The sequence below is a fragment of the Plecotus auritus genome (assembly GCF_963455305.1).
Source record: "Plecotus auritus genome assembly, chromosome: 13".
NCBI lineage: Eukaryota > Metazoa > Chordata > Mammalia > Chiroptera > Vespertilionidae > Plecotus > Plecotus auritus.
Window position 1 is genome coordinate 31,829,885 of NC_137779.1, and position 25,722 is coordinate 31,855,606.

The 25,722-nt window shown below is 57.3% G+C and overlaps 2 protein-coding genes and 1 long non-coding RNA gene across 8 annotated transcripts in view; 1 reads left to right on the forward strand and 2 right to left on the reverse strand.

The window, feature by feature from the left end:
* The window catches only part of POLE (DNA polymerase epsilon, catalytic subunit), a gene marked incomplete at its 5' end in the record, with an annotated part of 28,030 nt that extends 10,230 nt beyond the window's left edge, over window positions 1-17,800 (reverse strand). For both annotated transcript variants that reach the window (XM_080650025.1, XM_080650026.1), the window contains 32 exons: window positions 1,307-1,450; window positions 1,683-1,889; window positions 2,103-2,315; window positions 2,891-3,013; window positions 3,122-3,202; window positions 3,474-3,576; window positions 4,407-4,621; window positions 5,432-5,627; window positions 5,950-6,107; window positions 6,247-6,391; window positions 6,528-6,620; window positions 7,579-7,727; window positions 8,609-8,754; window positions 9,055-9,201; window positions 9,286-9,388; window positions 9,462-9,590; window positions 10,432-10,539; window positions 10,745-10,957; window positions 11,031-11,144; window positions 11,233-11,365; window positions 11,706-11,825; window positions 12,096-12,181; window positions 12,440-12,550; window positions 12,866-12,973; window positions 13,838-13,918; window positions 14,017-14,158; window positions 14,384-14,538; window positions 14,858-14,950; window positions 15,107-15,151; window positions 15,504-15,584; window positions 16,579-16,720; window positions 17,739-17,800. In XM_080650025.1, the coding sequence (XP_080506151.1) occupies window positions 1,307-1,450; window positions 1,683-1,889; window positions 2,103-2,315; window positions 2,891-3,013; window positions 3,122-3,202; window positions 3,474-3,576; window positions 4,407-4,621; window positions 5,432-5,627; window positions 5,950-6,107; window positions 6,247-6,391; window positions 6,528-6,620; window positions 7,579-7,727; window positions 8,609-8,754; window positions 9,055-9,201; window positions 9,286-9,388; window positions 9,462-9,590; window positions 10,432-10,539; window positions 10,745-10,957; window positions 11,031-11,144; window positions 11,233-11,365; window positions 11,706-11,825; window positions 12,096-12,181; window positions 12,440-12,550; window positions 12,866-12,973; window positions 13,838-13,918; window positions 14,017-14,158; window positions 14,384-14,538; window positions 14,858-14,950; window positions 15,107-15,151; window positions 15,504-15,584; window positions 16,579-16,720; window positions 17,739-17,800 (4,146 nt within the window). The remainder of the gene's footprint in view (window positions 1-1,306; window positions 1,451-1,682; window positions 1,890-2,102; window positions 2,316-2,890; window positions 3,014-3,121; window positions 3,203-3,473; window positions 3,577-4,406; window positions 4,622-5,431; window positions 5,628-5,949; window positions 6,108-6,246; window positions 6,392-6,527; window positions 6,621-7,578; window positions 7,728-8,608; window positions 8,755-9,054; window positions 9,202-9,285; window positions 9,389-9,461; window positions 9,591-10,431; window positions 10,540-10,744; window positions 10,958-11,030; window positions 11,145-11,232; window positions 11,366-11,705; window positions 11,826-12,095; window positions 12,182-12,439; window positions 12,551-12,865; window positions 12,974-13,837; window positions 13,919-14,016; window positions 14,159-14,383; window positions 14,539-14,857; window positions 14,951-15,106; window positions 15,152-15,503; window positions 15,585-16,578; window positions 16,721-17,738) is intronic.
* Window positions 17,801-17,941: 141 nt separating this feature from the next.
* On the forward strand, window positions 17,942-24,563 carry PXMP2 (peroxisomal membrane protein 2). Of its 5 annotated transcripts, XM_080649788.1 has the most exons (6): window positions 17,997-18,258; window positions 19,447-19,653; window positions 19,734-19,847; window positions 21,282-21,444; window positions 22,823-22,942; window positions 24,237-24,563. In XM_080649788.1, exons 1-6 carry the CDS (start codon window positions 18,137-18,139, stop codon window positions 24,303-24,305), a joined length of 795 nt encoding a protein of 264 aa, XP_080505914.1. In that variant the 5' UTR covers window positions 17,997-18,136; the 3' UTR covers window positions 24,306-24,563. The 5 variants fall into 5 exon arrangements, 4 of the variants coding, with proteins under 4 accessions (XP_080505917.1, XP_080505916.1, XP_080505915.1 ...); XM_080649791.1 differs by lacking the exon at window positions 19,447-19,653 and having other exon boundaries at window positions 17,942-18,258; XM_080649790.1 differs by lacking the exons at window positions 19,447-19,653; window positions 24,237-24,563 and adding an exon at window positions 22,943-23,246 and having other exon boundaries at window positions 17,990-18,258; window positions 22,823-22,852.
* LOC308238140 lies at window positions 20,363-25,666 on the reverse strand. Its single transcript, XR_013959528.1, has 4 exons — window positions 25,589-25,666; window positions 24,364-24,433; window positions 22,806-23,113; window positions 20,363-22,144 (listed from the first exon to the last, which is right to left on the reverse strand). It is a non-coding gene; the product is annotated as an uncharacterized lncRNA (long non-coding RNA).
* Window positions 25,667-25,722: the final 56 nt, after the last annotated feature.

Consider the following 25,722-nt stretch of genomic DNA (forward strand, 5'->3'; position numbering starts at 1 on the left):
CAGGTGTGCACAAACACATATGCTTGTTTAAACAGTCCTGGCACATCTGGTGCCCACAACTGTGGGGTACACTCCATTTCACTCTCCAGAGTCAAACTAAAGCTCAGGGCACGACAGAAGCCTCTGAGAGGCAGTCAAGCTCACTCAGCAGGTCCGTTTATTTTCTCTGTCCTCTCCTGGCTTATGAGGGTGCAGGCGGCAAAACCAGGAGCCCTGGGGGACACGCTGGGCTGGTCCTGGCGCGGAAGGAGCAGGAGAGGCACCCAAAGGGTAGAATTTTCTGAAAGCCACAGGACCTCCAGGCCACCTGTTCCCTCCTGCGCTACACCCTCCCCGTCTCTCCCCACATGCACATCCACATGCACACGTACACGCACATGCACACCCACATGCACATCCACACGCACCCACATGCACATCCACACGCACACCCACATCCACACCTACACACACCCACATGCACACCCACATGCACATGCAAACCCACACACACATCCATACCCACATCCACACGCACATGCACACGCACATGCACATCCACATGCACATGCTGTCTCCAGACACCTCCTCCCTCACTCCAGCTCCTACGCAGGTCTCTTCTCAACAAAAGCTAGCTCGTCCTGCAATTCCCTGTGCCCGGCTGAGAAATGGGCAGGGCAGCCTCCGTGAGCACCCTCTGGCTGGGGCCAGCTGGGCGCTCACTGACACCAGAGAACCACAAGGACCTGCCTGAGGAGGAGGCAGAGCCCCACCCACCGCTGGACCCCACTTATAGGAAATGTCCACGGTGGGCTCGTCTAGAGGCAGACTGTGGCTGGTGGTTACTGAGGGCTGGGGGAGGAGACTGCTTGGGGGCCTGGGGTGTCTCCTGGGGATGAAAATGTTCTCAGATTGACTGGGCCGATGGCTGCATGACGGAATATCCTGTCAGCAGTGGAACTGTACTTTAAGTGAGGGAGCTGCACGCATGTGAACGACCCCCCTACCCCACGCCGTAAAGCTTTAGCACCAGAACAGCCTATGGAGACAAAGCTGCCGTCTGACAACTGCCCACCCTCTCCCTTCCCTGCTAGGCGGACGTCAGACAGACACGGAGGACGGTGCCCCAGGACCAGGCACCAGCAGCTCAGCCCTTCACAGAGGTCGTTTCAGTAACGGCTGCACCGAGAAGGGTCTTAGGAGATGGAGGCTCCAGAACACCTGGCCCAGGGCGGCGTGCCCCCCAAGCTGTATCTGCAAAGCCCGATTCCTTCTGCGGCCCCATCGCCGTGGAGACAACCTCAGAGGCAGCAGCTGCCTTCGGTACCTTGCGATATGCAGTCCCCTCCTCCACTTTGGGCACCCGCTGGTTCACGTAGAACACCCGGGGGATGTTCAGCTTGATGCAGTGCAAGTCGCTGCCGATGACAGCCCACAGGCGGAACAGGCCAGCCTGGCTGGTCTCGCTGATCTGAGAGGAAACATCGTACAGCAGTGCGTGTCAACCTGTCACAGAAAAAGCTCAACACACGTGGACAGGCCGCCTCCCCGGCGGCCTCCAGCACCAGCTGCAATTAGAGGCACGGAGGTCAAGGTCTGCCCCTTCTCCTCCATCCCAGACCGCAGGATGGTCCCCAGGACCCCTTCCTATCAGCCATGCTGCTGCCCTGGGGTGTCCTGCCCTCGGGGACGCCCGTGCATACCTGCACGATCTGCCACGGGAGGTCCAGAATGCTGCGGGCAGTTCTTCGCAAGAAGCCCCCCAGCCCTGTGCTGGGCCTGTCTCGCACGGCCCCGGGCTGCAGCCCGCCTTCCACCTCCAGACGCTGCTTCTTCCTGCGGGCCAGGCGCTGTCGGGCCTGCAGCTGCCACTTCTTCTTGTGGAACCGGAGCCAGACCAGCCACTCTTCCTGGGACAGACGGAGGACAAGTCCAGGGGAGACAGAACACCTTCCATGACAACGGACGTGCGCAGCTTCCCAGTGCCAACCTCCGCAGGTCAAGACCACCTCCGTGTCCTGCCCTGCTCAGCAGGCCCCGCGGGAGACAGCACACCCGCGTGGGCCTGACTGGGTCTGCCCCCTTTGCCCACCGGCCAGTCCAGATGCCCCGAGGCTTCTTACCTGGGTGGTTCCGAGGGCCGGAGGCTGCCCCAGGATCTCCTGCCAGGGCACCGTCAGCCCCAGGTCCTGCGAGTCCTCCTGGCTCTCCCAGAGGACCCGCTTCCTCTTCGTAGCAACAGGGACGGCTGTGTGGGGCGGCTTCTCAAGGCCAAAATCCTCCATGTCGGGAGCACTGAGGCTCTGGGTGCCATCCGGAACCTGGGCCACACCCACCTGCCACCACCCAGAGAGGACTTAATCATGGTACTCTCACAAGTCCACTTCTAAAAACCCATCCGAGCCCTAATCGGTGTGGCTCAGTGGATAGAGCGTCGGCCTGCGGACTGAAGGGTCCCAGGTTCAATTCCGGTCAAGGGCATGTACCTTGGTTGCGGGCACATCCCCAGTAGGGGGTGTGCAGGAGGCAGCTGATCAATGTTTCTCTCTCATCAATGTTTCTAACTCTCTATCCCTCTCCCTTCCTCTCTGTAAAAAATCAATAAAATATATTTAAAAAAAAATAATAAAAACCCATCTGAATGGGATAAAGTACTTGGGTATAAAGTTACTCATTACAGATTAAACTATTTTTAACTTAAAAACCCCCTATCACAAAAGAACACTGGGAGGAATTAAAGAGCAGAGTATGAAGGTGTACGTTTTCAGAAAAAAAAAAGAAAAAATTCCAGACACTTGAATGGAAGCATCTACCACACCAGCGGCAGCACGAAGACTCAGGTGCCGGGTGCCCTTGGGGACCAGCCCACACCACTGCCACGGCCTCCATGCCCCAGGCCAGGCCCCATCACCTGTCTCTTGCCCTCGAGGACGAAGAGCTCGCTGATCTTCTTCTGCTTGTAGACATCATTCTTCTCCAGCAGTTTTTTGTGCAGCCAGTCGGGGTGTTTGACGCGAGGCACGGGGTTCTTCACCTGCATGAGGTGGGACTCGTCACTCGTCTGACTGCGAGTTGGGGCCACGCTCAGGTTCCTGTGGCTTTTAAGCCACACAGGGGTCTGCTTCCATGGTCTTGGCCTCACCTGCTGCAGGGCTGCGGGGATTGTGATGATCTTCTGAATGGCGCTGCCCAGCCGCTCGATGTAGTAGTCCCAGTCCAGAATCTGCAGGGACGACGGGCGTGAGGAAGGCGGCAGCAGCAGCAGCAGCAGCACTGCCTTTCCTGCGTCTTACTGATCCTCTTGGAAAGTCTCTGACAAAAGTGCCCATTTCTCAGAGGAGGAAACTGAGGTGCAGAGCCGCACCAGGACCCTGCGCCAGACCAAGCCTTGGCCTGTCTGACACAGCTCTGCCCTAAAGTCTATTTCTTTACACACCACCCGTCAGAAAGGCGGACGCCAAGAGCAAAGACTAAGCCGATGAGCCAGCACTCACCGTCCGAATGTCAAAGTCCTGCAGAGAAGAGCTCTTCAGCCATTTGCGCAGGAAGTGCCTCCGCACCGTGGGCTCTGCCTGGAAGATGGCAAGTGGGATGGCCCTGGGAGACAAGAGGCGCAGCGCGCACCAGTGGACAGTCTTTTCCGTGGAAACAGACTCAACGCTGATTTTGTAACCTGCTTTCATTTCAAGTTATTTTGTATAAACTATACCTGATATGTCATGTCTACTGTATCTAGTAACTAAATAATACTTCATTGTATAAGTATTATGGCTTAACACCCCACCGGTGGCCATGGGGGCTGTTGCTTGGCCACCGTGAAGAGCCGCTGACAAATGCCCTCACGTAAACGGGACATGCATGTGCACACACACAGCTGACACTTCCGAGGGCTCTTCATTGGGTAACGGACAGGAAGCCCTCTGCTTTCCTGGAAGAACGAGCCAGTTTGCGTGTCACCAGGAAAGTGAGAGGCAGTGCTTGCTTCGTGCAGTATTGTGAACATAAAGAACCCCAGGAAGAAGAAAGAAACACCTGTGCGTCCATCACCCAGTCCTCAGACCGCAGGCCCCCATTTCACTTCACAGGAGGACAAGCAGGACGAGGACAAAGTCCCCCTGCAGCCCTGCTGACCCCTCGCCCAGAAGGAAGCTGGGTCCTATCTCCACCCTACACGCCCGCACAGCATCCAGTGCGCAGGGTCCACACCTCAGTGCTTCCCATGACGGTGAACTTCACCAGAGGGTGTGACTGCACCTGAGACGGGGACCACCGCTGCCCACCCTCCACAGACCCAGCTTCTCTGGGCTCCGTGGTCGGTCGGGCTCAGCAGCCTTGCTCTGGGATCCCGCCAGGGCCCAGCAGGCCTTCCTGTCATCTCATCTGCGGGGGTCTGAGGCCCGACCCTCCCTAACCCCGGAAGCCCTCACCTCTCGGTGACGGGTGAGCCCTCGGGCTTCCGGGAGATGATGTAGCGGCAGCTCAGCCCCGCGTCCTTCACCATCTGATCTCCCAGGAACTCGGCCAGGCGCTTGGCGGTGCTGATGGACGTGGACTTCTGCTCCCCATAGTCTTCCAGCTTCCGGGACATGGAACGGTTCTCAGAGATCAACTCGAACAGCTCAGAGTCTGGCATGTTCGCTGCCTGGAGAGAGAACGGGCAGAACGTTGTGCAGAGGTAAGCTCTCCAGCTCACCCCACACTTCTCCCCGCGGAATCGCGTTTCCCCAGCGGACGACCTGGAGGAGGAGTGTAACTCTAAGGCTGCCTCAGACAGACACAGCAAGACTTAAGAACCACACACGAAGCCTTAACGTGTGTCTGTGCTCCTATGCACAGGTGTCCCTGACCTCCCGCCTCAACAGCCTGTAAGATTTGCCCGGCTCACAAGTACTGCGTGTGCCTTCCCCCTTGGTGCTCACATTAGTCACCTCTACACGGAACAAGGCATGCCAGGAACCAGATGCCACAAAGCAAAGGGAGCCAGCCAATGTTCCAGAATATTCCACTATTCCTTCCTTGCCAACAATGTGGGAGAGGCAAAGATGTCTGATGCTGTCCTCACAATGGAAACCGGAGCCTCCCGGCTACCCGACTGCAGAGGACTAGCTCGGTAAACTGACCACCACGCGGACTCGATGAAATGCCAACACGGCAGAGCAGCACAAGCACAGTGATAATTCCTCAAGAAGGCGTGTGAAAGACAAGCCCACACTTCACTTAAATTGTAGGAACTGTATGTGCACGTACAGGGCCGACAAAGACTTGGAAATCAAAGAAGTTAATGTGACGGCTGGCAAGTTTTTCTCTTAGATTCCTTTCTCACATGCTATTTGTCTCCTTCACCGAATCCTGTCGCTGGATACACTCAGCAAGTCTTAGGATTTCACCAGCATTAGCCCCGAGTTCATCTGCCACTGGACCCCTCAGAGCCAGGTGGGGAGGGCGACCTCACCTTGCTGTACAGCACGTCCAACCAGTAGTCGGCCACCTTGGCGACAGAGCCGTACACCTCCTCCAGGGTGCTGCCCCTGAGGAAGGCCTCGAACACGGACGACTGGAAGATCTTGATGAGCTGCAGCTCCCCGCGGCGCTTCACCTCGAAGCCCTTGAGCTCAGCCAGGGAGCCGTCCTCGTTGAACACAGCGTACCTGGAAGCACAGCGTGACGGAGCCTGTGAGCTGCTGCTCCTCACTGCCCTCCTGCCCCCACCTCTCAGATCCACACACGTCTCTGCATGAGGGTCTCTCTCCAACATAAAAATGACTGAAGGGCCTGCACCTGTGGAACAGAACCTAACAGGTGGAGAACAGAGCTGGTGGCATCAGCGTCAACAGCTTCCCAAACTGAGGCAAAAAGTCCCGAAGACGGACCTGAGGTCTCCCCATCCTGGCTCCTGGTCCATCCCTGGACAGGTTGCTAAATCTAATCCGTCCGTGTCCTTCCCGTGCACAGAGCCTGTGGGGTTCCTACCTCTTCTTCAGCTTCTTGCCTTCTTCCTTGGAGGCTGGAAGGATCATGGCAAGGTAGGGCCCGTCAACCTCGAAAAAGATGCTGTTCTCGGAGCGGGTGACGTAGGTGAGCGAGGACGGCTCGGCCAGCTCCTGGTACTGATGGTTGGTGAAGCCTTCCTGCAAGACCAGACCAAGAGGGGCAGCCTCACCACCACCATCCCAACCTGCACACGACCGGGCCTGCCAGCAGCGGGCAGAGCCTGCCCAGCCCTCTCCCAAACCCGCGTCCGACAGTGGGGCTGGAAACCAGGCTCACCTTGACCATGATGTTCAGCATGGCCCCGGGGTAGGAGACGGTCACCTTGGGCTTCTTCACGCTCGTCGTCGTGATGACAAAGTTTTCGGGGAAGCTGTTGGGCAGGACGCACCATATCCCGTCTGTGTCCAGCTCCAAGGGCCTCCTTCAGGGGACAGAGAAGTGAGGCCACATGCAGGCCAGACTGTGGCCGTGTGGTAAGAAGCCAGTGTTGTCCTGACAGCAGACGAGGTCCCCCTCTCCAGCCCGTCTTCGCTGGCCTGCTCCCGACGCGGACTCACCCGATCTGCTCGATCAGTTCCCTCGCCTGGGTGATGATGTTGGCGCCCGTGAAGCAGACAATGCCGGCCATCTCCATGGAGTACCAGCGGGCCCTGGGAAGACAGCCACAGCTGCAGGTGGGTGGGCTCCCCCAGAGGGTCATCGAGATCAAAGGGGAGGTGGGGAGGAGAAGGGGACTCGGAAGCAGGAGGACTAAGGGGGAATTGATCTCCGTGCTGAGAACCTTCTCTGTTCCTACTGCAGTGTGTTGGGCTCGGCTCTGGAAAGTTCTGGAAGGAGGCAGCACAATGGTTCGTGACCTCAGCCTCAGGGGACTCTCCACACCATCCCTGATGGTCAGTGTCCCCGTGAGCCTCCTCCACTCTCCCAACCCCATGTGCATGCCCCGGCATCTCAGGGAAAACACACCCGAGGGTGCCCTCAGCCGCCGCTGGCCCACTGTTCTCACACCTCCTGCCTGAAACTGCTCCGCTCTAGCCCTGCTCTCTGCCCACTCCCTCTGCCATTAAAAAGCAGCACAAATACACACAATGACCCTCCCTCCAACCCAGTCCCTGTGCACCAACCACTTCTCTTCCTCCCCAGAGCTGCCCTGCTGACCCTCCCAGGACCTCCCACCTGGTTATGTCCAATGGACACACACAGTCCCCATCTCACCCCATCTCCACGCAGTGCCCAACCCCGGAAGCCGGGCCCAGGAAGTCTCCTCCTTGGGCCTCTCCCTCCCCCGCCCCACTCAACCTCCCAATCAATCGACACTTTGTAAATCCCACGGCTGCTTAGCAATTTCCGAATTGCTGGGCCCGTCTCCACGGCCTGGTGGTGATGTTCCGTACGTCACAGGCATAGGACAGAAATGACCAAATTGCTGCCTCCTGCCCAGTATGTTCAGACGAACACGCCCAGTAGTGCCCATGCCCTTGTTACCCCAGACCCACGAGTCAATGTGGCCCTCCCTCCACCTGCCCCAGACCGCTTCCAGCCAGCTCTCCCCTCTCCCATCCTTCACTCACTAGCTCCACGGCCCAGCCCGGCCCAGCAGGAGTGTACCCTTTGCGCATGACGTAGCCGTAGAAGGAGTTGAGGATGCACTTGTGTGCCAGCTGCAGGGAGTCGTACAGCACCTCCATGTTCTTGCAGCGCTTGACCTCGGCTGCGTCGCCCGCCTCCACGGCCGCACTGAGCTTTTTTTTCCACACCTGGGAACACACACCACTCCTAGATTACAGCTCACATTCTACAGTCACAGATACTTTACATCTTGAAAACTTCAAATGTATTGGAAAGTTAACAACAAATAGAATGAAGACCGTAGGCACTTCTAGAGGGACACTTGATATTTGGCCGTATTTCCTTTATTCCTCCCTCCTTCTCTCCCCCCTTCCTTTATTCTTCTCTCTCTCTCTCTCTCTCTCTCGGCACTGCCACTACGTTGGAGATACTAAACACGTCAGCACACACTTTCTAGGGTCAAGGACAAGCTCCTGCATAACCGTAATGCTGTTCCCACCCCGAGGACACTTGCCCTGGACACAATATGGACTTGTCCCCTATGGGGTCTGCACAGTCCCAACCCAGGAGCCAGGCCAGAACCACGTGCTCAGTTCTCACACGTCCCGATTCACCTTTAATCTAGAACCGCCCCGCGTAAGGCCGACGTCCTGAAAGGGCTTCTGAACACAAAGGGACATGTCCAGGCCCCATTTTTATTTCTTGTGAGGCCAGGACTCGGAGAAAATACTCCATCACAGCAACAACCTGTTGGACACCTCAGACTTGGGGGCAACTTCACCTCCCAGGACAGAGCCCAGGACCTGACAGGAGGACCTGGAGCCGCGAACGGAGCGCAATGGAGGCAGGGCTTCGCGCGGCCAGAGACCCAGGGGCTCCCAGGTGCCCCGTGATTCCATTCACTCTTATCGGATGCACCTGACAAGCTGCGTTACAGGGATTCTCAAACAGCGGGACTCGGCACCCTCACAGGCAGAGCACCGAAAGCAGGCATCCGAGGACGTGTTTGCACACCCACGCTGTCCAGCAGCACCCAGCAAGGGTCAGCACCTGAGAAGAGGAGGCCCACCTTGTGGAGACCTTTGAACTCATAGCGCCTGTCCCGGAAGGCGCGCACCGTGTCCACGTAGAAGGAGTTCTCCCGCTGGCAGATGGTGGTGAGGCGCTCCTCCACCTTGGTCACGTGGATCTTCTTGTACGCCTTCCGGCAGTAATCTGAGGCACAACGGGAGGGGCACTGAGACCACGTGGGAGACAAAGGAAGCCAGGTGCAACGGAGGCCAACCAACGCAGCTTTCTCTGCAGCTCGTTTATCACATCGCAGAAAGGCAGCCCCCGTGAATGGGCCAAACGCACCGCGACCACAGGGAGGAGAGCCGAGCGATGCAGGGAGACGAGGAAAGGGAGCCTTCAGGAGAAGCGAGGTCAGCACGGCTGCAACGACCGATTTCACTGGCCTCCGGCCGTGCGTTCCAACACAGCCCAACGAAGGCCCCAACGTCGTCAGGCCCTCACCTGCCAGCCTCCTCTTCTCATATTTAGCCTGCTCCTCGCGGGACAGCTCATGAAAGGCCCGGGCTGAGCCGTCAGGGGTCAAGGCAGGGAACTTCTCTGACTCCAGCTGGTGTTGGATCCGGTGGTACTCGCTGCGACTGGCCGGCACTGGGAAGGGCACAGGTGAGAGAAGAGTGTGACAGAGACCCACCCGCTTCCCGCTGAGCACCCCCAGCCCGGGCAGGCACTCACTGAACTCGCCCCTCCACTGCCACGCCATCTTCCTCTGGCAGTTTGCCCCGGGCTTGTTGAAGTCACAGGCTGCACAGGTGGCCTCGTCCACCATGGCAGAGGGCTGCGGAGGGGACGGGAGGGAGCAATTAGGGCCAGGCAGAAGAACTCCACCCTGATGCAGGCATCCGTCTTACCTGCAGGCGGTTTGTCAGGATGATGTTTGGGTACATGGCGCCCACGTCCAGGTGGTAGATAAGGGGACACTCGATACGGTTAGGAACATCTTTCAGGGAGGTGAGCTTGGCCTTAATCTGATCACACACCTACAGAGGAAGAGGAGGCGGAGGCTGGTGACCACGATAAAAACTGGAGACTACAGACCGAAGACAGCCACCCACACCGGGCGGGGAGGTGCAGGAGGCTTGCACGAAAGAGCAGAGCCCTGATGAGGACAGCATGGCGGGAGAAGCAGCCACCCCCCAGGATTTGAAGTGGGAGAAAACTGCTCAATCTGGTACAAGCTGTTTCTTGGAACCGATCCTAAAATTAGTGCAAACTACCCCCACGGGAGTCAGCGAACGCGCCTCAGTGCTGAGCAGAGCCCGCCAGGGACCTGGAATGTGCAGCGTCCGAGGGATCAGGACCAGCACAGGGGAAGGTGCCTGGGGTCCCCGGTCAAGTGACACATTGCAAAGGACACTTTGTGCTCATATTTGATGGATTTTAGTCACTATATCCTACTCTGTAATTTCTAAAAATTAACTGTCATCACGAAAACTTTTTTAAATCTTCACCAGAGGACATGGGAATCAAACCCACAACCCAGGTATGTGCCCTGACTGGGAACTGAACTGGCAACCTTTTGGTGCCTGGGATGACACTCAGCCAACGGAGCCACTCAGCCAGGCTAACGTCCTTTTAAAGTCGCCTTAACAACAAGAAAATAAACTGACTGCCTCCAAGAGCTCCTCGCTGCCTACCGAATCCAAGACCCCCCACGTGCCCAGAGCCTGTGAAGCTCTTCCAGCCAGGAAGTCGGGCGTCGACTGTGACAGCACTGTCATCCGTGTCCCAGGGCCCAACCACCAGCACACAGTAGGTGCACGGAAGGCCACGAGGGAAGGACACCAGTCTACAAGGCGTGGGAAACCTCCAGAGAGCTACCTCTTGGAAGTTGGTGACCTGTTCCATGGGCACCTTCTCCTCTTCCTCGATGGCGTGACGCATGGTCTTCTCCACCCGCTGCAGCAGGAAGTCAAAAGCGGCGGGATTCTAGAGGAAATGACCGAGGGGCACAGATGAGACGGAGAATGCTCTGGCAGCAACCAACCTACCTTGGGCAGGACGCTGCACGGTCCTAGACTAGGGCAGGCCCGACAAAGGATGCCTGGTGGGGCCCGCAAGGGGTGAGGGCTTTCCTTCAGCCCTTGTGGCTTCTGGGTGCCTCTAAGGCTCGGGCGACTCAGGGGGAGCGCACCATCCTGAACCGGCAGGGGATGTCACTGCGGAACACGCCCGACTCTAGGGCCTCCACATGGCCGCCCACGTAAGTCTCGGCGTCCAGCACGTGGCCGTCACCCGTCAGCTTGTTGAACTCCTGCTCCTGCTTGTTGGGGAAGACGATGTTGGCGTGGAAAGCCTGCACCATCAGCAAGGCCTCGCACAGGGTCCCGGAGCCCTTCCGCAGCACCTACGGGGAAACGCCAGGATTCAAACCCTCAGCCCAGTCCACACAGGCTGCCAGGACCAGGGGTGGCACTGACCTCATCAGGCTCCATGGGGATGATGGTGCACAGGGCAAATATAAAGGGGTGCACGTACTTCATGTACAGGTAGTATGTGGCCACCGCGTCCGACACCGAATACGTGGCCAGAGTCTGAGGAGAGGACATCAGAGATAAGGGCAACGGCATGTCCGGAGGTCTCCCTGACTCCCAGGCCCCCGCGTCAGCACGGCACAGGCACCTGGGGCTGCTCGGTGGCCATCCGGCACATGTCCTCGGGGTCCAGCTCCACAGGGTCGTAGCCCAGCTTGGCTTTGGCGGCTGCCTTGAGGTTGTGGCTGCCCACAGGAAGGTAGCTGTCCCTCTTCACCCACCTAGAAAGGAGAGCAAAGGCCAGAGGTGATTCTGAGACAAAGTCCAGGAACCTGTGAAAGGTGGCAAAGCTGGACACACACAGCAAGATGCAGAGACCTAATGGATACCCCAAGATCTGCACCAAGACCCCACACGGTGCAGGCCCCTCGTGAGAACCATTCACCCGGACCCAGGCAGTTTCACAAACACACCCGTACTCAGGCGATGCCGGAGCCCGCAGCCGCTGTCCTCAGCGAGGGCTGCTTCCCAGAGACTGCCTTCCTCCCTCGGGCGTGGACAGGCCTGCACCGGGGAAGCCCTCCTGGGGCAGACAGGCCGCCAGGGGAGCGGCGGGCCTACCTGAGGCAGTCCATGTGGATGCACTGGGGCGCCTTGTACTCCCCTTGGCCGTCCTTCTGGAATCCGATCTCCTGGTACATGCTCAGTCCGTGGACAGCTGCTCTGGCCTCCACAAACGGCCTAGGGACCAGAGAGGCCGGACAAGCACGTTCCGATTAGTCTCTAATTCCCTCAGGGACAAGGAAGACTGCCCCCAGGGGATGCCCCACTACCCCAGGAGCTCCTCACACGGCTCCTCAAATGCAGCACCCCTCCTGCCCCCCCCTCCCACTTTCCCATCGTAACCTTTTCTCAGCATGCACTTCAGCAGCATTGGGTACACTCGCAGTGCCGTGTAACCTGCTCTCCTGAACACTGCTTAGTTACTCACAGATTAGACATTAGACTCACCAGTCAAAGAAGTCCCCATTGTAGGTGACCATGATGGTGGGTTTGGTCTCCTGGACATGTTCAAACCATCTCTGGATTAGATGGACCTGAATTCAACACATCACAGCACTCAGAGGTTTGCTTTTCCTCTTTCAAACTCTTCCACGTACGTCTCCCAAAGTTCCGGGAGAGCAACCTCCCGGCAACCCTTCATTAGCGCCTGCACATGCGTGAGGGTCGCCACAGGGACCCCAAGCCCAGAACCTGCTGTTGTGACTGCAGCACGCCGAGGCCTCCGAAGGGCCAGCATGCCTCTCTTCCCGCCTCACCACAGTACCAGCAGCTGCCCAGTGACCCCTCTTTACCTCGTCAGGTTCATTGAAGACACAGAAGGGCCCTTCGTACTCCGGCTTGGGGGTGAACTCAAAGTCCTCGATGTCCTCTGCCACGATCTCCCTGTTGGTGATGAGGTAGCCCTGGGGAGTTCACCAGCAGTTGGGTGGGTTAGACACACAGCTCAGCACGCCTCCTGGCACTCGGCCCAGAGACTCAGACTGAGCAGCAACTGGGAGGTGCCTGAGCTTCCTTCCACACCCCCCCGCCGAGCGTCTCAGACTTCCATCGGAAGGGGGAGCATGCTGGTGTCAGAACAGCTCACCTGCTCACTTTCTTGGATTCCACTCACTCATTATTCACCCCAAAACTGAGTCGCGGGGTGAACACTGTTCTGGTTTGGGGACCGAGAAGGTCCCTATTTCCAGGGAGCTCACACTCCAGAAGGCACTGCTCACCTGGCCATCAATCATATAGGAAATCATCATAATCTGGTCAGTCTCAGCATCAGGAAACTTGAGGGGCAGTTTGGTCGTCTCAATGTCAAATGCCAAAACCACAGGGTCCTAGAGGGACAAAATGCAGCATGAATCAGCCACGGAACACACCTACCTTCAGCTGCTAAAACCAAGAGGCGAGCTGCCACAGGGAAAGGCTCCCAAAAAAACGTGGAACAGGCGCCTGGGGCCATCTGGCCCACGTCAAGGATTCCACATCCCCTGGTGACATGGCAGCCAACAACACGAGAAAAGGCTAGATCGCAGGGAAAACCTACGACTGCACCACACCCGAGTCTCAAGGCTCTTTAGAATGCATGACCTCATCCAGGCCGAGTGGCTCAGTTGGTTAGAGCATTGTCCCGATACACCAAGGTTGCAGGTTCAATTCCCGGTCAGGGCACATACAAGAATCAACCAATGCAGACATGAATAAGCGGAACAACAAATCATTGTTTCTTTCTCTCCCGTCCTGTTTCAAAAAATCATTTAAAAAAAAAAAAAAAGTATGGCCTCACTGTGGCCTTCATGACAAACCTGACAGAAGACTGGCTCAGGGCTGGCGTCGCCATCTTAGCAATGAGAAAACACGATCGTGAAGCTGTCCCTGAGCCAAGGCCTTCCAGTTACGAATCCATTTTTCACCACACCACTCGCTGTCAACTCCCTACGTGGAAGCTGAGGTGCTCCCTCAAACACTCAGATCCAGCCCAGCCCAAATACACATCACCTGGGGATGCTCAGGCACAAGTGAAATTATACTCGCAGACCAGAAACTGATCCGAAAAATGACTAGTCCGTACTCCTTCCAGAAGGTACTTCGGAAAAAGAAGCAAACAAACCTCTGAATCACATTCACCTTTCAGCACTGAATGAGGCCTCCCCAAACACCAATGGGGAACTCGGGATGGAGGACACGCAAGCAGCACTTACGGGCCGCTCAACCAGGTCATCTCGGCGGGTGATCTCCACCGGCGAGGCGCTCCCTCGGTGCCTGACGTTGTACCAGTGTGCCTGCAGGACAGGTCACCTTGAGCTAGAGCTCTGCACCTGTTTTCGTGGATTCACCCTTCAGTCCCCGCCCCCCGCCGCTGTTGGGCACCACCACTCACCACGTGGATCTTCAGGTCGATGGAGAGGCGGATGTGGTAGGGCACGTCATACTCTCGCATGTCCACAATGTTGTCCAGCTGGTCCACAATCTTCTTTGAGGTTTCCTCTTCGTCCATGATCACACTGCCTCCTTGCAGAACACTGCGGGGGGGGGGGGGGGAGAGAGAGGGGGGGGAGGGGGAGGAGGTAGGGAGGGAGGGAGAGAGAGAGAGAGGGAAAGAGAGGGGGAGGGGGAGGGAGGTAGGGAGGTAGAGTAAGGTAAGTTAATTGCTGAGTTTTCCCACCTCCCATCCATCTTGTCAATTTGGGGAAAATGGGAAACAGTCCTGTGGGCTGACTGGCTGTTCTGCCCAGAAAGAAACCTACCTGGAGAGCATAGCTGTGTAGGTGTCACTGGTGTGGCCCTGCTCCCGGTTCTTTCTCACGGCAGGGGAGATCTCCTTCCTCACTCTGACAAGGTCCTCCACGGTGTGGAAAGACAGCTTAATGTAATTTCGCTTCAAACCCACCAAGTGATTTGGCTACAGAGTGAAGAGATCATGCTTATGAGTTCAAGAGAAAAAGGATTTTATTGGGGAGAGCAAATAAGAACAGAACGACTCAAAGGTAAATATACTTGTCAAAGAGTTGGCAACTCCAAAGCACCTTGTCCAACCCTGCCTCTGGGACCAACTATGCCACTCGAGTTCTCTGAAGGGACGTCCAGGCATCAAGGCCCCATCATCGGTCCCGCTCCCCCCCCCGCCACACAGGTACCAAGCTCGGCCTCCTGCCATGTCACTGCCGGCCGGCAGAGTGGGCCCAGTTTTACATACCCTGGAAGGTTTGAACGACACTCACCAAGTCCAGATCCTCTTTGGGAACGGTCTCTACTTTAGCAAGTTTACCCTGAAACTTCTTGGAGAGAAAAGATGAAACTTCTCGCTCACAACCCTACGTCAGGAGCAGGACGAAAGGACTTTCCATTAGTAAAACCTATCTCCTTCCCTGCTGTCTCTCCAGAGGCCTCTTTATTTCCAGTCCTGATGCTCCCCACAGAACAAGGAGGCACAGTTCATCTGAACTGATTCTCATGAGCCACAGATTTACCTTTCTGGCCGCAATGTAGAAGTATGGTTTGTAGGGCAGCGCCACCTGCAAGAGTCACCAACCCATTCGAGGGCGATGAGAAAGGAAGAGAGAGAATGGTGAAGAGAGGCTGCCAGCCCCAGTGCACCCTGGCCTTGTCGCTCTCAGGAGAAACGGGGCCACAGGGACTTAGGGCCGCATGGCCCTGCCCCCTTTCCCAGCTGGCTCCTCTCAGCACAGCACACCCCAAGGGGTCACTGAGGCGCTGCCGGGGCCATGCTCCCGACGGGCTCCAGGCTGCTGCACAGGGAGGCCCCCCAAGCCTTGCAGCTGCAGAGCTAAACGAACGCTCGTCGTTCTCAGCTCAGCGGAGCCTCGTCACTGAGTGGGTGGCACCTTCCTGGTTTCAGGGGCTCACCTTAAATCTGCTCCCATCGTCTTGGATAAAGTAGTAATCCACTGCACTGACCAGGCGTCTATCTTCATCTAAAACCTCAGTCTACAAGAGTCAATATGGGCATGAGGTTATCCTCTACACCGGGGCGGGGCGGGGTCACTGGGTCTGGCCCTTGCCAAGGCATTATGGGTGAGTTAATGAAATGTTCGACCAGCCCTAGGCAATTTGGCTCAGTGGATAGAGTGTCGGCCTGAGGATTGAAGGGTCTTGGGTTCAATGCTGATCAAGGGCACATGCCTAGGTTGTGTGCTCAATCCCCAGGAGGGGGCATGCAGGAGGCAGCTAATCAATGACTCTCTCATCACTGATGTTTCTATTTCTCTCTCCCTCTCTGAAATCAATAAAGATATATTTTTAACAAGTTTGACCAAATATAGCAGGCTAATTTTTTAGCTGATAATTTTGTCTGGCCCATGGATGATGTCAAAAATATCCAAAGGCCCTTGGCAGGAAGAAGGTCCCCACCCTGCTCTACACAGTAGGGCCCCTTCCTCCTGCTCTTCATAAACACCACCCCCCTCCCACCCACACCACCGACCCCGTCACCAGAACCCAGCATGGCAGCCTCTGGATGGGGATCTCTCTCCATTTCTCCCCCATTTTTTTTTTTAATATATTTTTATTGGTTTCAGAGAGGAAGGGAGAGAGACGGAAACATCCATGATGAGAGAGAATTATCGATCAGCTGCCTCCTGCACGCCCCACACTGGGGACTGAGCCCGCAACCCGGGCCTGTGCCCTGACCGGGAATCGAACCCAGGACCCTTCTGTCTACAGACCGACGCTCCATCCACAGAGCCACACCAGCCAGGGCCCTTCCTCATTCTTGAAAGTTATGCTCTTACCCTCCCCCCCCCCCCATCTTCTCAATGTCTTCTGTGGCCTGGAACGTTAAAAAGCAAGAGAACTACAAACAAGCCCACCTCCACCCGTGCCACCCATACAACAGGCTCCCACGCCAAGCGCTCCCACCCCCAGACAAGGGCGATGGCGCCGGGAGGGCGTGGCGGGGAAGGCGGGAGGCCCAGGTGCTTACAGGGTGCATATTGATCAGCCAGCCCGTCTTCTCCCCTGGCTCCTTGAGCCTCTCAAAGCCGAACCGAGAGTCCATTTTATCCGTCCACTGACTGCGCTCCAGGCGCTTGAGGGCCGAGACAGAGGACGAGGGGCCATCGTCCCTGAGTGGAAGGAAGGAAGGAAGGAAGGAAGGGCCAGAACTGGAGACGGTGAACAGGTGTGGCCGCCTGGGAAGATTTTTTTGGGGGGTGGGCGGGGCGAGGGGGGGTGCTGTGGCTGTAAAGGGGCAGCAGGAGGGATCCTTGGGGCAGATCTGCTGTTTTGATTGCGGTGGAGTCACCAACACGTGGTGTGATTGACAGCGCACAGAACACACACACGCACACGCACACGCACACGCGCGATGCACGGTCCCGTCAAGCTCCTGGTTGCCACACGCGCTCTAGTTATGTAAAAGGTTACCACGCCGGGGAATTATCTCCGAGTAAGAAGTTGTATGTTTGCTTGTTTAAGCTTATTTCTGAGATGTCAGTTCCCAAATTTATTATTACTTTGTTTCTTGGCACGATGGAATCGGCACTCTCTACCATACAAGACTTTTCCATGGGTTTTTCACAAAAGAGACAACACTGCACAGGGGGCAGCACGGTATAACGGGGGAAATTGGGAATCTTGATGACCAAGTTGGGCGGAGTTCTACTTCTGCCCCCAACGAGCAGGCACGGTAAGGCCCGTGTGGCAGGCCGTGCAGACGGGGCTCCCGGGAAACAGTGTCTGTGACACTTAGCAAAGGCGGGCACGGACGCTCCCTGTCAGACGCTGGAAAGGACTGCGGCCCGCCGCCGAGGAGCCCGCCGCGGTCTGGGGCCCGGCGGTGAGCGGACGAGCGTCTCCTCCCAAGCCCTCTCTCGGAGCTGCACCCCCTTCATCGCGGCGGCTCAGGCTCCGAAGAACCGAGCAGCAGCAGCCCAGGGAGGCCCGCCCACCCGCTCGGACAGCGCCTCCGCCTCAAGGAAGGAGCCGCCACCTCCGCGACGCCCGTTCAGGTGTCGGACGGCCCCGCCACAGCGGCGGCCCCACCCCCGCCCCGCTCCCCGAGCGCCCGCCGCCTCTTCAACGTGAGCCCAGGGCCACGAGGTGGAAGGCCTCGAGCCCGCCGCCCGCCCGGGCGCCCCTTACCGGCTGGTCTCGCCGTCCGCGCCGGGCTCCGCATACCGCCGCCCGCTGTTCCTCAGCACCATCGCGCCGCCACCACAGCCTTAGTGAAATTTGGCGCGCTCCCACCACCTCTCGCGAGAGACCGGAAGTGCCCCGCCGCCCAATCAGGAGGCTCGTCGCCGAGCTCCAATCGCCTCGCGTGCCCGCGGGGAGGCGGCTCCTCCAGGCCTCGGGTGAGGAGTGCGCAGGCGCGTCGACATCCAATCGCCGCCGGCGCCCAAAGGGAGGCGGCCGGTTAGGGACGCGAGGAGAAGTGCGCGGAGGCGCGCGCGGCGCACAGCGGGTTGTGTGCGGGGCGGGAAGTGTCTGGCCGTCCCCGTGCCCGACGCCGAGCAGACCCGGGGCGGGCGCGCGGAGGGATGGCGCCCGCGGCGTCCAGACTGCGGGCTGAGGCCGGGCTCGTTGCGCTGCCGCAGCGGGCGCTCGCCCAGTACCTGCGCCTCCTGCAGCTCTACCCGGTGCTCACCAAGGCAGCCACCAGGTCGGCGCGCGGCGGCCGGAGCCGGGCGGGGGGGCGCGGCGTGGACCCCCTGAGTAGGCGCCTTCCGAGGGGTTGAGTGAGGAAGGAGAAACCCCGAGTGTACAACGAGCTTCCAAGGGCCTGGAACCCACGGGAAGCTCGGCACCTGCGGTTCGGTGCAGTCGGCTCGGAGCAGTGATTCGTAGGCACTGACGCCGGGTACCCGGGAGCCGGGTAGAGGAAGCACCACGTCTGGAGGTCCTGCAGACCGGTCCCCGGAGGGACTGGGGGGGGGGGGGGGGGGCCTGCACCTGTCAGTTAGAGGGCGAGGTGGTCAGGTTGGTCTTGGCCGAGCTCCGCGGGGCTGCTGGTCAGCTCCGCCCTGTAATTTGCAGCACTAAACTTTTTATGAGACGACTCCCCGTCCATTACCCTCACTTAACTAATTTTATAAGCTTGTTCCCTTTCATTAGTCCAACCTTTCGTAAGTATGCACAGCCTGCTTCCCGTGTGCGGGGCATTAGACAGGTGGGTAGGGCCCTGGCCCTCATGGAGGTTGCATTTTAGCGAAGAACTAGACAAAAAGCAGATAAATACATACAAGGGGGAACTTATCCAAGGGGACATTTGGACAGAGGCCTGAATGAAGGGGTGCGGGGCAGAAGGGAAGCAAATGCTCTTTGGCAGCGGGTACAGCAGAGCAAAGGTCCTGAGGGAGGAGCAAGCTCGAGTGGGAAGGCCTGTGTCGCTGAAAACCTGCTTCGTGAGGAGGGAGAGGATGAGGAAAGAGGAGCCCGGGATCAGATCCAGGTCTCATCACCCGCAGAGAGACCTTTGGCTATTTCAGCCCAGAGAGCCTCTCAGAAGTCAGCGAAAGACCAAGCTTTGGAGCCAATGGGCCTCTTTTTTCATGGACATTTTTAAAAAATATATTTTATTGGTTTTTTACAGACAGGAAGGGAGAGGGATAGACAGCTAGAAACATCGATGAGAGAGAAACATCGATCAGCTGCCTCCTGCACACCTCCCACTGGGGATGTGCCTGCAACCAAGGTACATGCCCTTGACCGGAATCGAACTCGGGACCCTTCAGTCCGCCGGCGGACGCTCTATCCACTGAGCCACACCGGTCAGGCTCCCCAGCGTTTCTTGTACTTGCCAAGTGTGTGTGTGTGTGTGTTTAGTTCCATAGCTTTCTCACGTGTACAGGTTTTATCCACCAACGGAGTCAAAGTACAGACTTCCCATCCTAAGGATCCCTCCCGTCACCTCTCCGCCACACGCGGTCACCTTTTGCAGGGACAGCGTTTCACCCTCAGGATATCGACGCTGGCACATCCACCAAGTGGAGACCTCGCTGCGGCCTCCACCCTTTGACACGGGCACCTTGCACCGCAGCTGCTTTGATAAGCACTGGTCTCCGCCCCTCCCCAGCCTGATCTCAGAACAGCCCTTCTGCTGGTCCCTCTGTTTCCTCACTCCCTCTCTGTCCACAGTGGCATTTTGTCAGCACTTGGGAACTTCCTGGCCCAGACGATTAAGAAGCGGAAAAAAGAAAACGGCTCTCAAAGGCTAGATGTCGGTGGGCCTCTCAGATATGCCATTTATGGGTGAGTTCCACAGCGGAGCCAGGCGCACCTAAGCCAAGGTATCAAGTTTCTGGAACAATCTAATTTGGAAAAAATAATTGTGAAAAGCAATGAAGTAATCATGGGGGGGAATCAGAACGGGGTATTGTTAACCTATCTTCTAGTTTTATATGGTTATTTTTAATTTCACGGGTGGGAGTGGCCTCTTCACTGGGCTGAGAAAGAGCAGAAAACTCCCCTGAACCTAGAGGCCAACCTCAAGACTCCAAGACCCATGGAAGTGGACATCAGACTCATATACGGCCAGTTATTTGCATAGCATTAGCATCCAGAAAAGCATCCAGGTGTCCTGAGAAATGTCCAGTTTCTGAACCACTTATTGAATTGCAAAAGCTCAGGGATTCGGGAGCTTTACCGATTAAACCCACCCCGAGTTCTCTGGCCAAAAGTAGTGTTTGTACAGAGGGATTACTTTGAAGTCTTTTGCAACAAGTGATTTTTTTTTTTCCAACTCGAAATTCACAGATACCATTTTTGTAAGTATTGTTAACTTTACTCATCATATTTAAAGCTGTAATTCCCCACCCCGGGGAGGGGAGTGTACCAGAGCCACCCGGAAGGCCTCACCAACCCGTTTTCCATCCTCAAGGCTTCTGTTCTCCTCCCACGGAGAACCCCTGCTCCAGGCCACTGGTCCTCAGGGTGAGAACGGACAACTGAGAACCATTTGTTTAAAGGCGTTCAGTCGGAAGCTGGAAGATCCCCGAGTCCCTGCCCACCTTTCTATTACTGAATTGTATGGGGCAGCAGGTCACTGTCCCAGATGCTGTGCCTGGGCCCAGTTCTCTGCACACTCTGGAAAGAGGAGCAGCAACGTGGGCAAGCAGAGGCCCAGCCCCAGGGTTCACCCTGGCTAACTACCCGAGGGATTTGATGAAAAACTCAAGGGGTAGGAGTGGGGGTGCATTTATTCATTGCTGAGCACCTTCGACTCAGGCCCTGCCTGAGGCCCTGCAGACACAGCCGCGGACAGACAGACACGATCCCGCCCTGTGACGGTTTTACCTTCTGGGGGCAAAGAGAGGGGCACTGAACAACTAAACAAATGAGGTCATGGCATGTGGTGATAAACGCTACGAAGAAAGCCACATGGGGCCTGGACGAGGGTGGCAAGGACAGTGGGCTTGTTACCGAGCCACCGGGAAAGGGCTCTCCAAGCCGGCAGTGCTGAGAAGGAGCCGGCCACGTGAAGGTGGCAGGAGCCCAGGGCGGGAACAAGTCTGGTCTGTGAGAAGCAAACAGGAATGCTGGGAGCAGCTTCAAAGAAAGCACACTTTCCAGGACCAGGGGTCTGTGTGGTCGGTGCTGAGACAGGCAGGGTTTGGGACCTGGCGTTTGGGGGTGAGCCTGGCCCTCAGAAGGCGGTCCAGCTCACCCCCCTCCCCGTGGCCTCAGGTTCTTCTTCACAGGGCCGCTGAGCCACTTCTTCTACCTCTTCATGGAGCGCTGGGTCCCCCCCGAGGCGCCCTGGGCAGCCGTCAAGAGGCTGCTCCTGGACCGCCTCCTCTTCGCGCCCGCCTTCCTGCTGCTGTTCTTCGTCGTCATGAGCTTCCTGGAGGTTGGTCCCTGCTGCCGCTCCCCACTGGGCAAGGGTTCTTAGCCTGGCACCGGGTGGAACTCAGGGTCTGCGAACTTGTCCGCCTCGCGCGGAAGGTTCACGGCGGCCTTGATCAACGTCGAAGCAAAGCACCGCCGTATTGGCAGTGCCTGTGGGCGTGTGTGGGAACCACGCAGTCAGGGGTCCCTGATCACGGGTCGTGCGCCCGCTCCTTGGCCTGCGGTCAGGTCTGGTCGCCCAGTGTGTTAATGAAGCACATCCGCCTGTCCCAACACTTTTCTGATACTCGGAGAGCTGTATTCAGCGTAACTGTTCCCTCGGTAGTCCTGTACGCTCTATACGTTACAAAGCGTGATTCGGAAGAGGGCCCGTGGCCCGGGAGCTTCAGGCCTCGGTGATGTTGCAGAAGCCTGAGCTAACGCAGCCCCCGGAGAGCCTGGGTGCTCCGAGGAGGCCGGCTTACCCACAGAGTCAGGCTTCACGTCAGAGCCCACCGCACCAGGTCAGGTCCGCTGTGACGGGCCCTTCGACCCCTTACCACCCGCCTGTGAGTCTGCTCTGTGCCCAAAATGTGTCATGATCGGCCTTGAAATTGGCTTCAACCAATCACAGCAGGTCAAGGCTTCTCACTCAGCTTTTATTTCGAAACATCTCCAGTTTCTGTTACTAAGGAGAATAACCTTTGTTGTGTAAAGTGACCCTGGGGATAAGTAGGAAAGATGTTTAGACTTAACTGTGATTGCTAGTAATTCCCTGATAGTAAAAAGAAACGTTTGGGAAGTCCTCAGGACATCTGAGCCAGGAGGAAGTAAAGGGTGCCCACGTTAGGAGTGAGGATACAACGGCTGTTTCTCTCTTTATTTCCTCCCAACTACAAAGGGAGTGTATTTTCATTAAAAGTAAAAAGCGTTATCGAAGTGCATAAAGTCCTGACCCATAAAGGATACAGGTAGGAGCACAGTGGACCACAGCTCACCCAATCACACACGCTCCAGCCGCCGCCGCAGCCAGCGTTCCACCCTGTCACAGCGTTCCACCACAGGCGGCCCTTTTGTGAGGGATTCCTGGTCGGCTAACTCCTAGAACTGCCGTCTGAAATGACACTTCACGTCATTCTGGCCTCACGTCTACCCCTACATCAGGTCAGCTCGGGGTGAGGGCGAGGACACGGGTCGCCCACGGTGTGAGAGCGCTCACTGCTCTGGTGATTCCCCAAGTGGATTTACAGCTGCACCGCTCATTACCCACCCGATGTTTACAAGGAACAAGGTCGACAGTGAAAAACCCCCACTGTATTAGGATTTGGGGGTCCCCAGACCCCAGTGCCCCAGTCTCAGCCTAAGGCAGTGGGGCTCACTCACCCGTGTTTTCTTTCCAGGGCGGAGATGCTGCCGCTGGTGCTGCCAAGGTGAGGAGCGCTTTCTGGCCGGCGCTGCAGATGAACTGGCGCGTCTGGACCCCAGTGCAGTTCATTAACGTCAACTACGTCCCCTTACAGGTGAGGCTGCCTCACCGCGCAGGGCCTCAGGCCGCCAGCCTCCACCAGCGGCCATTTCCCATCAGCCTTTTCCCCCCTTGCAACAATCTTCGTTTTCTTGAGGTGACTGTCACTGGGGACCTCTGTCCACACCTTCTTTCCTCTGGGAGGGCCGGGGGTGGCTAGGGCAGACTGAAGAGGGGTTAAGGGGTAAACTTGAGAGCGTGAGCGTGCAGACAACGGGGGCCACAGAGGCTGAAGACCTGCACATGCACAGGCTTGGGGCTCCCGAGAGGTGAGAGGTAGGGAGGGTCGAGGTTTTTCCCAAGAGCAAACCCAGGGAACAGGTAGGTCAGGAAACCATGCACTCTCCACAAAGAAGGGAAGACATGAGAAGACAGGATGGCCGAGGACATGGATCTGTGGTTGTCAGAGGGCAGGCTGGAAGACGGAATCTTTGCAAGCAGTGGGGACAGAATGTTGTGTGGCTGGAGCTCCATTTTAGGTGGTGGCAGGCGGAGCCTAAGGGGCAGTGGTTTATTCAACAAGTGTTTGTTGAGCACCTACTATCTGCCCCGCTGCTCTAGACTTGGGATCCAGTGGTGAACGAGACAGACCAGACCAGGGGTCCTCCAACTTTTTAAACGGGGCCAGTTCACTGTCCCTCAGACCGTTGGAGGGCCGGACTATAGTTTAAAAAAAAACAAACTATGAACAAATTCCTATGCGCACTGCGGGGCCTGGGACGCGTCGGCTGCTAAGCAGGACAGGCAGCGGCACCCAGCGGGCCGGATAAATGTCCTCGGCGGGCCGCATGTGGCCCGCGGGCCGTAGTTTGAGGACCCCTGGACCAGACTGTTTCTTCCAAGGAGCTGACCTGCCAGATAGACTCGCTCACAGGAGATCAGGTGGGGTTTGCCTGTGAGGTCATTGAAGCAGGGCAGTGGGGCAGTGACAGCTTAGAGTGAAGAGCAGGTCAGGAGGGTGTCAGAAGGACTGGATAAAGCCACCGTGTGATGGCCAGTCCTGGGGTAAGAGGCTGAGCCAGGACCTCAAGTTGTGTTCGTGGAGGAGGGTAAGGGACAGGTACTGTATGTTCCCCTGCTGGCCTGTGTAAACCTAGTTAGGCAGGAGCTCTGTCTTCCCCATTGCTCTCTGCTGAGGGTCTAGCCCAGTGCTCCATACAGAGTGAAGGCCTGTAAGTGCAATGGTGCTGGCTGGACCCGCCAGGGAAGGAACTCTGCCCGAGGGGACTGGTGTCTGGTGGGTGCTGTCAGGGCCTTGCGCTCACGTGGGCCTCTGTTCTCTCTGGCAGTTCCGGGTGCTTTTTGCTAACCTGGTGGCTCTGTTCTGGTACGCCTACCTGGCCTCCCTGGGGAAGTGAGGATGACCCCGAGAGGCTACACCAGCACGGCCAAGCGACATCCAGGGGGAGTGCTCACCTGCCCAGGGTGAGAGCAGAAACAGCCAGGTCGGAACGAATCTGACTCCAGATCATGTGATCAACATGCCCTGAAATGATGGAGAAACAGCAACCTCAGAAATACTAAGAACGATTTCCGTTGTCACCTTAGACTGCATTAGGATCACAATAAACTATAATGTAGCTTTTTCAAGGGTAATTTAAATTTCTCCTAATGACTCTGTGGCTTTGGGGGCTGCCCTCACGTCTCTTTTTACTTAAAAACAACAACGTGTGTGTGTGTTTCAGAGAGGAAGGATGGGGAGAGAGAGAAACATCAATGATGAGAGAGAATCATTGACTGGCTGGGAATGGAGCCCCCAACCTGGGCACATGTGCCCTGACCAGGAATCGAATCGTGACCTCCTGGTTCATAGGTTTATGCTTAACCACTGAGCCACGCCAGCTGGGCCAGAGTGATTTTTTTTAAAACGTAACTCAGATCATGCCACTTCCCAACCTGAACACCTGCAAAGATGACCCTGGAACTTCACTTATGGGCATGCAACCCCAAAGAACTGAGAGCAGGGACCGGAAGAGAGATCTGCCCACGCATGCCCACAGTAGCATGACAACGGCCAGGAGGTGGCAACCACCCAAGTGTCCACCAACGGATGGATGGAAAGCAAGATGTGGGCTCTCCATACAGCGGAACCTTATTCAGCCTTAAAAAGGAAGGGAATTCAGGCTCCTGCTACATCACGGAGGTGAAAGAAGCTGGTCCCCAAAGAACAAGTACTAGACGAGTCCACTTATACGCGGTCCCTCGAGTCAACCGCATAGAAACGGATGGCGGGAGCCAGGGCCCGCGCGGGAAAACGCGGAGTGCGTGAGTGACGTGGACAGGGGGAGTCCGGGAGGATGTAGAGTAGTGGGGACAAGGGTGGTGTCGGCTGCACAGTGCGAAGTGCCTGACGCCCCTGAGCTGTGCACGTGCACGTGGTTAAGACAATAAGCCCGTGTGGTGCCTAGTTTACTACAGTAACGACAAGCCAAGCCCCACGGCGGTCCCCCAGTTCACTCAACTGAGCCCCGAGTTCTCATCTCCCAGGCCGCCTCTCCCGCCTCCTCTCCGCGCCTGCAGCCACCCGGGGCCCCGCGCTGTCCGGGCCGCGGGAACACTCGCTCTCGAAGGCTACGGTGACCTGCACCCAGACTATCTGCAGAAATTGGGGGGGGGCGGGAACCACGGAACAGTCACTCACCTCTTGGCTGCACCTTGTTCCGGAAGTCGGTGTTCCCGACTGCCCCCGCGGCCTGTGAGCCCTAGGAGGCGGGACTTCCGCCCCGCAGCGTCGGCCCGCTCGCCGGGACCTGACGTCGGCGGAAGCGTGAGCTT

Coding starts and splice junctions, on each gene's coding strand:
- PXMP2 (XM_080649788.1), top strand. CDS start 18,137: ATGGCGCCCGCGGCGTCCAGACTGCGGGCTGAGGCCGGGCTCGTTGCG. Junction 19,654..19,733: donor AGCTGCTTTGATAAGCACTG/GTCTCCGCCCCT, acceptor CTCTGTCCACAG/TGGCATTTTGTCAGCACTTG. Junction 19,848..21,281: donor CTCAGATATGCCATTTATGG/GTGAGTTCCACA, acceptor CCGTGGCCTCAG/GTTCTTCTTCACAGGGCCGC.